This window comes from Hydra viridissima, unplaced genomic scaffold (genome assembly GCF_058129835.1).
Source record: "Hydra viridissima isolate aposymbiotic clone 2 unplaced genomic scaffold, HvirCarnegie_v1 scaffold_2, whole genome shotgun sequence".
NCBI lineage: Eukaryota > Metazoa > Cnidaria > Hydrozoa > Anthoathecata > Hydridae > Hydra > Hydra viridissima.
The window spans coordinates 14,939,581-14,955,804 of record NW_028324301.1 but is presented as its reverse complement, the minus strand read 5'-3'; the positions used below and the strand labels follow the sequence as shown (position 1 = coordinate 14,955,804).

General features: G+C 30.2%; 1 protein-coding gene and 1 non-coding gene across 2 annotated transcripts; one reads left to right on the top strand and one right to left on the bottom strand.

Annotated features, from left to right (window-relative positions):
* Positions 1-7,593: 7,593 nt before the first annotated feature.
* On the bottom strand, positions 7,594-9,060 carry LOC149892165 (uncharacterized). The gene has a single exon (XM_090078068.1). It carries the CDS (start codon positions 9,025-9,027, stop codon positions 7,594-7,596), a length of 1,434 nt encoding a protein of 477 aa, XP_089934194.1. The 5' UTR covers positions 9,028-9,060.
* Positions 9,061-14,780: 5,720 nt separating this feature from the next.
* On the top strand, positions 14,781-14,852 carry Trnap-agg (transfer RNA proline (anticodon AGG)). Its single transcript has one exon. It is a non-coding gene; the product is annotated as a tRNA-Pro (tRNA).
* The last annotated feature ends 1,372 nt before the right edge of the window (positions 14,853-16,224 follow it).

Genomic DNA, 16,224 nt, shown 5'->3' with positions numbered 1-16,224 from the left:
CATCCATCACCGTCCGGGGAAGAAATTTCATTTTTAAATTTTTGCTTTATAAAAAAAAGCAAATGACAGCATTAAAAGTTTTTGGCATTTTTACAGCAGCAGTAACCTTAAATTTTCATATTGTAAACAATTAAAAACATTTAATCTGGTTAGAGAAACTAATGAGAATCTTAAACTGCAAATAATTTCATTTTTCTTAAATCTGAGAATGAGCAATTATTAATGATATACATTGCTCTTTTGTTACGTTAATTTTAGATATTCAGTATAAAATTTTTCGATCATTAATTGAATATTGTTTGTCACTTCCATGCAGTAAACTAACCAAAATTAAAAAACAATTTTTAATTTTGAAACTATATAACTTTTACCAAATCAAGGAAACAGCAATTAGCATTTTTAAATTTATGCTGTTACTCAAATTTTGAACTGTGTACTTAAAAAATCTACATTTCAGTATTGTTATAGAAAAAAAAGAATAATTTTTTCAGTTTCTAAACCTAAATTGAAGAAAAAGCCGAATCAGGCCAAATCACACAATGACTGCAGAAAAACCGTCTGTTTTCTCTGCATGAGAAAGAGTTCAAGGTGTTGTGTTATTTTTTCTTTTTTCTTTAATACTTAGATTTATTTATAAAATCATTTGAATATTTAACATAAAATTCTTTTGATATACATTATCTGATGAGCTTTATGTAATGTTTTCAGAGTTCTCATAAAATCTGATGGATGATGTGTTGAGCATACTTTCATACAGTCTTGATTTTGCTGACAACAGAGTGCCTCTTGGAATATGTGATACTTGCCGAATCACCATAGGAGAGAAGAAGAATTCAATTTACCACATATTTTTGAGCAGAAGTCAATTTACCACCTCTTTTTGACTTCACACCTGTCAAAGTTCGACAAGAGACAACAACTGTGACTGCCTAATCTGCCAGATTGGTTGATTGAAAGTTTTTGAAAAGCACCCACTTGAAGATCAAGAAAAATTGGAAACAGGCCAAACTCAAAGAAGATGAGTGAGACAGTTGCTTTTTGCTAGAGTTAAAAATATATAATGACGTCACTATGAATGTAATACAATCAAGACAATAATGTGATGTAATGATAACTTTCAGGTTCATCAAGAGCAAAAAGACTCTTTGGTGATGGTCCTATCTTGAGCACTCAGGATCTTGTGCAAGTGCAAATCAACACAGGCCTGTCAAACACAAACATGAAGAAGTTTGCTTCAACCATCCATCACGTGTCCAAGGGTCAGATTTTGGAGCCTAACTTTCATGAAAAATTTTGTGATGCAGAAAAACAACTCAAAGATCATTTCATCCAAAAAAAAATTGAGTTCAGTAAAGATAAGTTGCAGAAAAGCCAACAAATTGATATGCATTGCAAAGATCTTGCAGATTTCCTCAATTATGTTCTGTTGAATAGACAAATCTATTCATCACACATTGTAAAGCTTGGCCTTGATGGAAGTAGAGGTTTCTTGAAAGTAAGTTTGGGCATTCAAGAGGCAGAGCAGAGCATGGAGGCAGGGTCACCACCAAGCAAGAAAACTTTAGCCACACCAACTGTCAGGGACAGTGGAGTCAAGAAGCAGCTGCTAGAATGGTAGAACAAGAATGCCTATTCGACATGTTTGATATAATTGACACACAGCGAAAATTTGATTCTGTGGTTTCTGGATGCTTTGGAAACAAAATGAAACCTGACTATCTAGAAAGAATTTCACACTGCATGATGAATTTCACACTGCATGCTTGTCTCTGACAAGAGGAAGCATCACTCCAAAGGTTCATGCAGTATTTTTCCACGTGAAAGAGTTCATTAAAAAACAAAGAGAACCACTAGGAAAATACAGTGAGTAGGCATTAGAGGCTTTGCACCACAACTTCAAATTACACTGGAGTAAATACAAAAGGCCAATTGATCATCCTGAGTATGGGAAGTGGCTGCAAACCTGTCTGGTTGACTACAACAGCAAAAGATTGTAAGGAAGAGAAAGGTATAAATACTAGAAAATAGTGCACATTTTCTATTACTTCAATGAGAAAAACTGCTTTTTTCACTCTTGGATAACTTGTTGAGTAAAAGCTGTAGAACTCAACCATATTTTAAGGATCATTGATGAAACTATCAAAGATGCAATTTTCCATTGTAGTTTCTTCTGATATTGCAGATTATTTTATAGCAGTTATTGAATATCTTTTGCTTTAGAAAAAAAAGTATATAAAAACTTGATTTGTTATATAATCTTTTGCAATTTTTTGTTAAACAGTTACCTTTTGTGTTTTTTATGCCAATCTAGAATAAAGAATTTTTATAATACTGTAAAAATGCCAAAAAATATTCAATGCTGTTATTTTAAATTTTTTAAGAATAAGCAAAATTTTAAGTGCACTTCTGCGGACGGTGATGGATGATTTGAGTTTTTATAGTTTTGAGATCAGGAAAGTGTCAAAATTGCTCCTACCAAAGGGTTTTTCTGGAGCTTGCCAGAGTAATTTTTTCTTCTGCCAATTGGTGTGTACAAAATGTTGGCCTTAAGGCACTAGTTAAACTTGGATACATTCGCATACATCGCACAGTGACTCAAAACAGCAAAAAAATGGTAATAAACCCCTCACAACTTTTCTATAAATTAAGTGCCCTTTTTTAAAAAACATTAAATTGCAATAATTTTTTATTTCAAAAGTATAAATAATTGTTTCATAAAACTTTTATTTTGTATTTTATAGTTAAAAGAAGTAAAAAAATTTGATATTATTTTCAAAGAAATCTGAAAAAAGTGAGATTTTTATTTAACTAAAAATGAGTATTTTTAATTTAAATAAAAGTGTATATTTATTTTGAAGATAATATTTTGGCTCTATATATTTCAAATTTACTCAAAAGAAAAATAAAAGTCTGATTTTTTTGTTTAAATTTAAAGACTTTTCTAAAAAAAAGTTAGCAAGTAATTGTATTTTTTTGGTTTATATATCAACTAAAAAAATGTTCCACCGAGTTCCAAAAATATATACATTTTTTCTAGTTAATTAACATTTCTACTTTTAAATTATAAAGGGATTACTGCGGTCTCCTGCGGTATTGGAAGTTATTAAAGAAATATAAATGCTGATAAACACTTAAAAACCTTGTTTTCCGCCATTTTTGAAAGTATTTATTATTTGATAAGTGCAACATGTTTGAAAAAGCGTAACTGAATGTAATTGAATTGCGTGAAGAAACTATTTACGGCGGATTTGAGTGACGTAGTTTCGTTGATATGTTGTAAATATAGTTTAAGCGGTTTATTTTATGAGCATATTTGAGATTCTTTGTATAGTATAAATTGAAGGAAAACTTTTTGTAAAGGGGGAATTTTAAGGAGAAGAGAAAATGTAGAGCTGAAACGTTGTGTTCGCTGCGAGAAAACAACACTGAACAACTTTAGTATTTCCTGTAATATAAAGTTACTTAGTAATATAGTGTTATTACAGGATGTAAAAATGTGACAATTGTTAAAGCCAGTTTATGATCATTATATTTATCCTACCTTGCACAGTATTTTCGAGGAAAAATTGAAATGCTATCCTGAGAATATACATTTTTCTGAAATTTCTGCAAAGTGTACTCTTCAAAGCATGTTAGATCACACTGTGAGTAGAATAACTGAAATGATTGATATGCCTAATTGTGGTTAAGGTAACGAAATATTTGGAGTTTTATATGGAAAGATTGGTTTTGATGGAGCATCAAGCCAAAGTATTTATAAACAGAAATACTTTGAGACAAGCATCACAAGTATAGAACTTAAGAGTGAAGAAAATCTTTTTAGTAAAGTTTTTGTGCCTTTATTGCTCAAAGTAGAAGATGGCGAAATTTGGAAAAATCCTTTAAGTTGTCCTTTAAGTTGTCCTTTAAGAAGTCCTTTAAGTTGTCACTTTTGTAGACCTTTTCATCTACAATATAAAAAAGAGAGTCCAATTTTATCCAGAGAAGAATCAGATCTAAAAAATCAAATAAATACCTTGAAGATGTTTTGCAAAGTTTTTGATATTGCAGGAAGAAAGGTGACCTTTAATATCAGCTATAGAGTTGATCTAACAATATTTGATAATAAAGTAGTTAACGCACTTACAGAGACAAAATCCACTCAATCCTGCAATGTTTGCAATGCTAAACCCAACGAAATGAACAATATTGATTTATTAAACGCAAAAACTGAGAATGAGTCAGCCTTGGGGCTTGGAATTTCAGCTTTGCATTACTGGATAAAATGCTTGGAATTTGTTCTTCATTTGAGTTATAAAATTGAAATTAAAAAGTATAAGCCAAAAACAATAAAGGAAAAATTATCTGTAGACTTGAAAAAAAAAGAGATTCAGGTACTCTTCAGAGAACGGTTAAGCTTATATGTTGACAGGCCTAAAACTGGGTCTGGAAATACCAATGACGGCAATACTGCCAGATGAGCATTTGAAAATAGTAAAGTTTTTTCTGAAATTACTAAAGTTGATTGTGATATAATTTAAAGATTGCATAATATTCTCATAACCATATCTTGTGGATATCCTATTAATATCAATGAATTAGATTTATACTGCACTGAAACAGCAAGACTTAAAGTGAGTTTGTACGACTGGTATGTTATGCCTCCCACTGTACATAAACTGCTGCTTCATAGTTCTTCCATATGATATAAATTACCTTTTCCAATCGGGGTATATTCGGAAGATGCACTGGAGAGTTTAAATAAACAGATAAGAAATTCTAGACTTAAGCACACGGCAAAAATATCAAGGTTAAACACAATGATGAATCAGATGCACTACTTTCTAGTAAGATCAGATCCAAAAGTATCAAGCATATCTTTTAGAAAACATAAGAGCTATCAAGGAAAACCGTTACCAGATGAAGTTACTAAATTAATTGTAATTTAAATTATAAAATGAATGTAATAAAATACAGTTTTTTTTCTATATGTATCAACCTCCTTTAATAACCATTTTTATAAAAATATCAAGTAGAGTAATATATCAAGATAATGTGTTTGTCAAGATAATGTGTTTGTCTTGAAGATTCTAAAACTTGAGAAAAAATTTTTTTTGTACGCGTATAGTCACCTTAAACGCGCGTTGAAGCTACGCATATAATAAAAATTTATTAACAAATTTGAAATCTTTGACCCAAAAATTATTATTTTGATATATAACATTATTGATTTACGATTTATGTCAAATTTTATTTAATTTTTACCGTTTTTTGATCGTTCTGAGTCACTGTGCATCGCATTAGGAAAGCTTTCACTCTGCTTTAATTCTGTATTTTTAAAAGGATTTTCAAGTATTCTTCAGGTATTCTTTAGGTATTCTATAGAATTTTAGCAAAACATAACATCATTTCTCAATCAACTTTACTACATCATGAATTATAGTAATAGATCAGGAATTGGGGAAAAGTTTGGAAAAAACACAATTTTATTCATTGACCAAGAGAAATAGATTTGTTTTCAGTTCTAAAAATGGAATCAAAATTCCATATTAGCCTATCAGTTTTGTCACATTAAATAGATTAAACGGCGTTTAGTTATTCTTTTAGTTACGAATAAAGTACGAACTTATACATATATATATAGTTATAAGCTTCAATAAAAAGTATGCGATATCACAAACCTTTTTTAATTTTGCTTTAACCATGAAGCATTTTGCAATATAGTGCCATTCAGTTAAATCTGTTTATTCATTTTCCAAAAGTTACAGTTTTATGCTTACATATAAATTAGTCACTACAAAACCTTTTGGTGCGTTAAACACATACAATGTTTTATTCTATTTAAATAACCTTCAGAAAATTCGATGCATTTTTTAAAACTGTTACAGAAGTTAGTACTTTATTCATTATTAATGAAAAAATCTAAGGCCAATTTTAAAAATAGACTTAACCACGTTGAGAAATGTTCTGGTTTAATTAGAAAACCAGGTATCTGAATAAAGGACTCAGCGTAGCAAAGATCATACGCTCTGTGAAAATAGAGTTGACGTATGAGAGCAATTAGACACTATTGAACTTAATTGGTCATCTGCATGCTTTAATAGATTTGTAATAAATGTTTACATTCAGACCTGGATAACTGCAAAACGTGCTGCTAATTCACCTTTAAATTAAATTCTTCTGATTCAATGTTTCAACGCATGCAATGACAATGGCCAAGAAAAATTTCTAAGTGATGCAATATTACACCTGACATTTAACCTCGAAATTTGCCACAGTAGTTCTGTTATAAAACATCATCGGAAAAAAATTATCAACTTCAAATACAACTTAAAAGCGAAGTTACTATCTTTTAGGACTATTTATTTGATAAAAACGTCTCTATCACATTTCTTACCAAAGCCAACATTGATGAGAGTTTACTTAAATAGTAAAGTTCACCAGAAAGTTACAATTATAGCTCAAAACCTGGTTTGTTTATTTTTATAGTTGATCAACTCTTTAATCAAACATCAAACTCAAAATGAATATTAAGAGTAACATTGCAAACACTTCGCCTGTTACAGTTTCTTGATATATAATGTAAGTTTTCTTAACAGCCAATAACTGAACATTTCAGAAAACTTTCTTATGCTGCTTACATTTTTGGATAACATGAGTAATTTGTGCGAATAAAAAGCGTGCTGAATGTATAATATAATATTGGTAATAAATAAACTTGACAAGTTAAGGGATTGTTCAAAAGACATAAAAGTTGTAGAACTAGCCCAGCGGGCACGGGATGTCCTAGGACGTCCTTAGGACGTAGGGGAGATGGGGGGCGCATTGATCGCCGTAGCAGTGTTTTGAAAATTGCGCAGAACCTGAAAGAGATGTAAAAACTTATTAACTACGAAACACATGTAGAACTATCTGGCTTTTGGAATATATAAATATTTTGATTTAAAAAAATGATAAACATGAATAATTTTAACTTTTAAACAACCCTCTCAAAAGATCAATGTACCCCAAACTATGGGGTACTATGATCTCCGACTTGGGGCACATTGATCTTATATGCGTAATATTATCTAAACGTTTAATACTTCTATAACTAAATCTTGTAAATAATTTAGTCAAAGGGTAATATTGTATAACATATAATACATCTAAATTTTTTAATTATTTTTTAAATATAGCAGTTAAACCCACTAGTCTAATTTTTAATTTAAAAATGTATAAATCACAGCAACTATAAGCTACCCGCTTTATATACGTTTAAAACTTTACAACAACTTGAAATTTATAAGAACTGAAATATAAAGACTGAAATAAGAATACAACTTTTAAGTTTACAAAACTTGTTAAAAGTACAATATTTTGATTAAGAATATTTCATCATTTGTGAAAGTCAAGTTGTGAAGCAGCTTTTGGTTTACATTGTTTTTTATTCCTAAGCAAGTAATTCTTAGTTTCTTTCTTATCTTTTGTGGAGACTTTTTGTTGATTTTTGGTTTGCTTCAAAATTTTCTTTTCTTTTGACAAACGAATTTCATTTCTGACAGGAGTATCAGTCAAGATCCTTGTTTTTAACTGCCTACTTTTAACTTTTTTTTTTCTGGCAGATGCTTTTAGTTAAGGTTTTAAAACCTCAGGTGAGATTATAGAAGCAACACTTGTTGACACTTTGTTTAAAATACTTGTTTCAATATTTACTATAGTTATTTCAGACTCTATGTGATTAACATGTGCTGGTATCATTTCAGATTCCATGTTGTTGACAGGAGTGATAGTAACTGTATCTGGAGCAGCTCTATCTGTAACTGATGATGGTAAATATTCGTCATCTTTGAAAATTTCAGAATTGAATGGCTCAATGCCAGCTACTCTAAATCCAGTCTGTATATTAGATGGTGAGAAAGCTTTTGTATACGGTTCTCGAACTATTGAAACAATATCATAAATGGTCATTGGTCTTGGGTTTGAAACCATCCAATTATCACATGCAGAATTGTAAAACCTTTTCAATGGTCCAAAAACAGTTCTATCTAATGGCTGCAATTTATGACTGCAATGGGGAGGAAAACTTATCATTGTAATTCCGTGTTGAATTGCAAGCTCCAAGCCTTTAACAGAAATATGACTTTCATGACTGTCGAGAAGTAACAAAACTGGAGATTCCTGAGAACAGTTTGAATATTTAACAAAATGTTTAATCCATTCTATGAAAATTTCTGAGTTCATCCAACCAGAAGGATTTGCAAATCCCACACATCCAGGAGGTCCTTCCTTAATCATGTAATCATGAAACTTTACCCTAGGAAAAATAAATAATGGAGGAATGGAATTTCCAATAGCATTAGAGGCACAACATGCAGTTACCAATGTTCCTCGTTCTGCAGATGTGATTCTTCCAACTTGTTTGCTTCCTCTACCAGCTAAAACCTTTACCGGCTTTTGAACGGTTGTTAAACCAGTTTCATCAACATTATATATACAGTTAGGATTACATTTATATCGATTTCTTACCGTTTTAAGATTTTGAAAAAACTCTCTTACAGTGTGTTTGTTAAAAGCTGTTGATCGAGCGAAGCTTGTTGCTTCAGGTGTTCGTAGAGACAACTCTGGTTGTCTTTTCATAAAACCTTGCAACCAATCAATGCCTGCAATTTTATTTTTGATCCATGATGATGGGCATATCTTATTGTTTTTTAAAGCAAATTCATATGCCAATAATCGCGTTGACCTAGTTGAAAGGCCATAGTTCATTTTTGATGCAATTAGTAAATAACTTGATAAACTTTTTTCATCTTCTGCTGTAAAAACTTGTCTATTGTTGTAGTTAGGCTTGAAAGCTTCATTTGGATTAAGCCTCTTTTTACGACAATATCTTTTTAAAGTCATTCTATCTATGTTAAACTGACGTGCTACAACATTCAGTTGTGTTCCTTCTAAAACTTTATTAACAGCTACTTTCATTGTTTCACTTGGTATAGCAACTTTATTTGTTTTTTTAATTCTATTTCTAACCATTTTAAGATCTGTAAAAAAATATATCAATAAAAACATATGTTTTTAATAAATGCTAATATTTAACATAATAATATTATGTTAAATGTTTTTTAATTATTATGTTAAATATTATTCTTTTGATATTATAAAATAATAGTATTATTATTACTAGCTTATAACATAAGTAGATTTAAAAAATGAAATGCTAAAAGCTATTGTTTGTTTATATATAGTTTTTTTTTAAATTATAAATACAATTCCATTCGTTTAACTGTATTGCTTATAAACAAAAACATGGGGCACTTCGTCTTCTATGGGGCACTTTGATCCTCCGATCAATGGGCCCCGCATAGTCAAAGATCAATGTACCCCAATAGGTATAGGTAACATATTGATAGCAATATCTACTGTATAAATTGCAGCCAAATAAAAATTATATATTATATTATACACCTAACACTTACAAATTTAAAATAAAATTGTTGTTAACCCATACAGACATCTAAATAAAAATATATTTGAATTATAGTACGATTTAAAAAAATCACTTTTTATGACGAAAAACAATATTTTCTTTATTTTTTTTGACGCTGATAACCTTATGAAAAAATATTACGAATAATCAATTAGGGAAGCATAATGGTTAATTAAATTGCAACCTCACTTCTAGTAAGGCAAAAATGAACGAGTAAAAGCCAAAAGATCATACTGCCCCGGCGATCAATGCGCCCCCATCTCCCCTACTAAGTTCGTCCATTCGTCCACGTCTAAAACGGACCTATTTAGACGTCCAAAGGACGTCAAAAGTTCTTTCGCTCGTCCATGTCTAAAACAGACCTATTTAGACGTCCAAAACGGGTCGATTCTGGTCCGGTGTTGTACAAATTTATTTCCCCCATAAATTTATTTCCGAGTCGCACGCCGATTGGCTTAAGAGGTCCGCCCGAAAACTAAAGAACACCCATATAAACTTAACAACAACACCCATAAACTTTATTACGATATTGATTAAAATTGAGTATAGTTTTACAGTAAATTTTAATAAATAAATAAATTGGCATATTCTGATATATTATTTTTACATTTATTCTTAAGGAATGCCTAAGATCAATGCTAAAACTCAAGAGTTACGTCTTGAAGATATTAGGCAATACGTGATAGAGGGTAAGTTGTTATTAAGTTGGTAATAGAGGGTAAGTTGTTATTGATTTATTTACTAATAATCCATGTTAAGAATTGCTCACAGCTAGTAAAGTTAATATTATGAGGATATTTCTAAAGCACGGTTAAAAGTACTCAGACGCTCGGACTAAGTAATTCCAATACAGCCCCTTTTGGCAGTATCGGTATAATAAATTTAAGAAAATATAGAAAAAATTAAAATACCAGTAAAAAAGTAAACAAAATCAGCCCCAAAAACCTATGGACTCAGGTATGTTACGCTCCCTCTCTATATCTCCTTAAATATTTGAGTGACTAATTTACTTTTGAGTTAAAAAATTCTGCTATAAAATTACCTTCTTTACCTTGCAAATAAATAAAATAATTTTTTTTTCTGCAAATTTTTTTCCGCTACGGAAATAAATTTATATCGGGAAACAGTTTTATGCGCAAGCCGCAAAATTTTAATTCCTTAGTAACTGAAACATGCTCCACGGAAATATATTTATAGGGGAAATAATTTGTACGAACTATTTTATCTACCCGCGTGTATTTCAAGTTAAGTGTTTCTCTTCAAAAATGAAATCATCTTCTCCAAGTGGTATTATTAAATTTTGCATTTATATAATAAAATGGATTCAAAGTTAAGATCAACAGAAAAACTGCTTCTATCGATAAGAAAAAACAAAGGTACGAGTGGGTTTTAATGTATTTTATATTTCATGTAATTTTTTTTTTTTTTTTTTTAATGTCAATGTTTTAATATTCAAATGTATAATATACATTTAAGTATAGTATATATACTGGATATATGAAAATATTATTAAAATTTATGCATGTATCTAATTGTAAACACTACAGTGTATATAAATGTGTGTATAAACGTATATACAATATGTGTATATAAATGTGTGTATAAATATATGTATATATAAGTGTGTGAAATGTGTGTGTGTGTATGTGTGCGTGTGTGTGTGTGTGTGTGTGTGAGTATATATATAATTTATAATATATGTTTACATATATGCAAAATTTGTAACACAATGTTTTATAACAAATTTATATATATATATATATATATATATATATATATATATATATATATATATATATATATATATATATATATAAGTCTTCAAAATGTGAACTTTTTAAGACTGCTGGGCGGTACCTCCAAGGACGTAGTGGGAATCAATTTCCCACTTACAAGGCAAGCACTCTACCATTACACCACTACCTTTTTATATATATGAAAATTATATATGTAATATATACATTATATATATATATATAATATATATATATATATATATATATATATATATATATATATATATATATATATATATATATATATAATATATATATATATTACATATATAAGTCTGCACTCTGTAAGTCTTCAAAATGTGAATTTTTTAAGACTGCTGGGCGGTACCTCCAAGGACGTAGTGGGAATCAATTTCCCACTTACAAGGCAAGCGCTCTACCACTACACCACTACCTTTTTATATATATGTAAATTATATATGTAATATATATATTATATAAATATATATATATATATATATATATATATATATATATATATATATATATATATATATATATATATATATATATATATATATATATATATAATAATTAGCTTGGTTTATATTACATTACTTAAAGTTTCACGCAATAGCGATCATCAGATGTTATAAAACCGTTAAAAAACGTAACGACAAAAAATACGAAAAATACGAAAAAAGTGCTATGGAGTGTCTGCTATGATGGCATTAAAGTTTTTTATTAAAAATTTATTTTCATGGCGGCACTTTGATGTTAGTTCGCTTCGTTTATTGAGCAAGTCTAGTTTCGAGATAATAATGTGGTACTTTTCGGTCAAGCACAAATTACAGTAATTGCCACCAGGTTTATTTATTTATACACCAATTACTTCATGATTCTTTAATACACGCTAAGAAGTTCACCATAATTCCTGATGAATCAATCAACATCATCTACCATACCAGGAAAACTTTACTTTTGGCAGGAAATAATGTGTGGAGCAAAAAATCAGGCGACCCTGATTTTGACGTTACTATAGGAAGTTTTGACGGAGCTGAACTGTGCGAGTTAGTAGGCCTATACATATTACATACTATTGCCAGTGAATACGGGCTCAACACCACAGGACTATATAGAGATGATGGTCTCTGCTGCTTCTATAATATCAGCGGCCCTCAGTCAGAAAAAATAAAGAAAAATTTTGTCAAGATTTTTAAACATAAATTCAACCTTACTATTACTATTAAATCTAATTTAAAAATTGTAAACTTCCTCGACACCACACTTAATCTCCTTGACAGTACTTTTCAACCTTACAGAAAACAAGGAGATAACCCTATGTATATCAACGTCAACTCTAATCACCCACCTAATATCATCAAATCGATACCGAATATGATTTCTTACCGCATCAGTAATATATCTTCAAATAAAGAGGTTTTTGATAGAGCCGCACCGTTTTATAACTACGCTCTCAATTCTTGCGGATTTAAAGAAAAAATTTTTTTCAATCAAAACACGCCAAAACGTGATGCAGGATCTCGAAAACGAAACGTTATTTGGTTTAACCCTCCGTTTTCACTGAACGTTAGAACAAACGTAGCAAAGATATTTTTGGGTTTAATTGATAAATGCTTTCCTAAAGACCATAAATTCCACAAACTTTTTAACCGGAACAATGTAAAAGTTAGTTACAGCTGCCTCCCAAATATTAAGAAAATTATTACTGCTCATAACAAAAGAATTGTATCTGTTACTACTGACAATAATAGCCAGTCATGCAATTGCCGACAAACCGCCGCATGCCCACTAAATGGAAAATGCCTTAAGAAAAACCTTATTTATATTTGCAACGTAAAAACTCAGCAGCAAGAAAAGGGGCATTATTATATTGGGCTCACTGAAAAAACCTTTAAAGACCGATGGTATAAGCATAGGAATTCTTTTCGTTATGAAAGTAAGGCAAACTCCACCGAACTTTCTAAATTTGTATGGGAGTGCAAAAGTAAAGATTTAGAACCCATCCTTACGTGGAACATTCTCGATCAGGCAGAACCATTTAAACCTGGTGGCAATTACTGTAATTTGTGCTTGACCGAAAAGTACCACATTATTATCTCGAAACTAGACTTGCTCAATAAACGAAGCGAACTAACATCAAAGTGCCGCCATGAAAATAAATTTTTAACAAAAAACTTTAATGCCATCATAGCAGACACTCCATAGCACTTTTTTCGCATTTTTCGTATTTTTTGTCGTTACGTTTTTTAACGGTTTTATAACATCTGATGATCGCTATTGCGTGAAACTTTAAGTAATGTAATATAAACTAAGCTAATTATTTAGTTTATATAATAACAGTAATAGTATATTTGCTCTACTTATTCTACGCTGTATTGAGCACTCTTACTGGAAATATTAACATAATTTCTACAATACTATATATATAATTTTTTTTATAGAAAGCGCTTTTATTAAGTTTACGAACATTTTTTAAAGCTTCTCATTTTGCGCCAGGTTATCTTACATTTCTTGAACAATGAAGTTTATAAACCAATTGATAACCAACCTGGATAAATTTCAAATATCGTTAAAAGTTTATTATGCATACTTTCGCTGGACAGCATTATAGAAATTTTTCCTATCAAAAGACCTTTAGTTTTTATTTACTCAAATAAACTAAAAGAGAGCGAACAATTATAATATTCATATGTTATACTTTAAAGCTACAGCTGTAATAGTTTCACTCATATTGCAACATCAGCTGGGAAGTTGAACTTTAAAAAAGAAATTTTTGGCCATAACAAAATAAACAAGCAGTGAAGGAAATTGAAGATATGGCTGAAAATGCAGTGATTTCAAACACGTATAGTTTTTGATGAACGGAAAAGAACTTGAGAAAATAAAGATTTACTACCTTTCTCTACACGAGAGAAAATGACAAATAGCATTTCTCCTGAGGGAAAGAAGACCACTATTCAGAGGGTTCATAACTTAGGGAAAATCTTTCTAGATTTACCAACGCGCGAAGGTTTAACTTTTTACAAAATGATTCAACTCGCTAAAATTAACGAAGTTGCCATGATATATGGTAAGACAAACAAATTATACCATTACATAGTACTATCTGATAAAAATATATTTCATTTATGATCATTGATGCGCATCCACTCAGAAAATGCTTTAGTTAATAAGCACTCAGAATTTCCATTTACTATTCGCGCACAACTGCATTAATAAGTAAATTCCTGTGAGACTTTTAAGAATAATTTATCTTTTAACCACATCTCTATTAACTAGTTTTTTTCTAAGTTTCGGTGTTGTTGTAAAGAAAGAAGGGTTCAAAATTATATCCTTAAATTTTTTTTTAGAAACATTTTTTGGAAAGAAACATTTTTGGAAAGAATTATTCATTTACCATAAGAAGCCACTATTTAAAAGAATAATTCGTGTATTTACTAGTTAATGTATCAAAACATGTTTATATAAAAGAAAGAAACCATTGTTTCACATAATGGGTTTACAAAATTTTATCAGACGCTATCAAATGGTTTTAATTTTTTAATATATATTTTAAAACATTCTATATGTATATAGGCCTGTTGGTCTAGTGGTATGATTCTCGCTTAGGGTGCGAGAGGTCCCGGGTTCAACTCCCGGACAGGCCCTTCTTTTTATCACTATTATTTGTAGTATAATCGTTTCCAGTTTTAAATACAGTTTTAAATATAGTTTTTAATAGCTCCAGTTTTAAATATAGTTTTTAAATTTTAAATACAGTTGAAAGGTGTTTTTGTAAAACCGTTATGCAACCATCAGATATTTCGTCTATTGACAAGTAAAACTCATTAAGTGACACTGCAGCTAATTTGAGATAATCAAGTTTTAGTTTACTTTATTGAATGTGATATCTGTAGATAAAATACTACTATTTCGGATTGATTTACGCATTTAGTGACTTTTTATTGCAATATGTTGGTAATATTTGGGCATCATAGTGTGTAAAAGTCAATTTCCCACAAAACTGTACTTAATGAGTTTTACCACTGATCTCTATAATAGCTGGATAGCGCAACTCCGAGCAAAACTCTAATTTTTTGACGCCAAGATCGCCATATTGGAAAGCCCCAAAAATTTAAAACCCGCAAGCTTTAAGTTCTGTTTTTCGACTAATCGCTTTAAATACACAGTATCAGATTTCAGCATTCTGGGGCTTGCCAATATGGCGATTTTGGCGTCAATTTTGTTATTAGAGATGCGCTATCCAGTTATTATAGAGATCAGTGAGTTTTACTTGTCAACCGACGATTTATTCTTGGAGCTTTAAGAGTAAATACACTTTTTATTTCAAAGTATTTATTTTTGAAACAAGGTGGCTAATTAACGTTTCTAGGGTTAGTTTTATATATAAATTTTTACTTTTTTTATTATATTTGTCATTCCGTCTGGCCTAAGATTGATTATTTCAGCTCATTTTTGGTTGATTAGCGGGAATAGTAAATATTATCTAATAATTTGTATTCTTACTTTGAAATGCTCATAGAGGTCTGGTAATAGAGATTAACAGATGAGATTTTTCGTGTGGATAAAAAAATTACTCATAAATTCAAATAGAAAAAAAACACGTAATTATTGCAAGAGGTCGCCCATGTATTACAGCACGGGCGGTGGGGGTTTTGCGGAGGTTTTTCATTTTGCGGTACGGCAATTTTTAGATTTAAAAATTATTGAATAAACTACTAAATATTTTGAGCTATTGTAATGGTCTTTGTTACTTGCTTGGAATTACATTTGAACTCTTTTTCCTTAATCGGAAGGATTCCGGTAAAAAACTTTATATGTAATTCCAAGAAAGATCAGGCTATGAAAAAAAAATTATTTAGGAAATATCGTTACAAAAAGAGAAAAGATACCTTATTTTTAAATGCATTCGTTCAAGTACCTATCGCTGTGGTTGCTGCAAAAAACCAGGCAACTTTGGTTATGCGTATGGAGTATCAAGTGACTCTACGAGCTCATGACTGAATTGTTTTCAGTTGA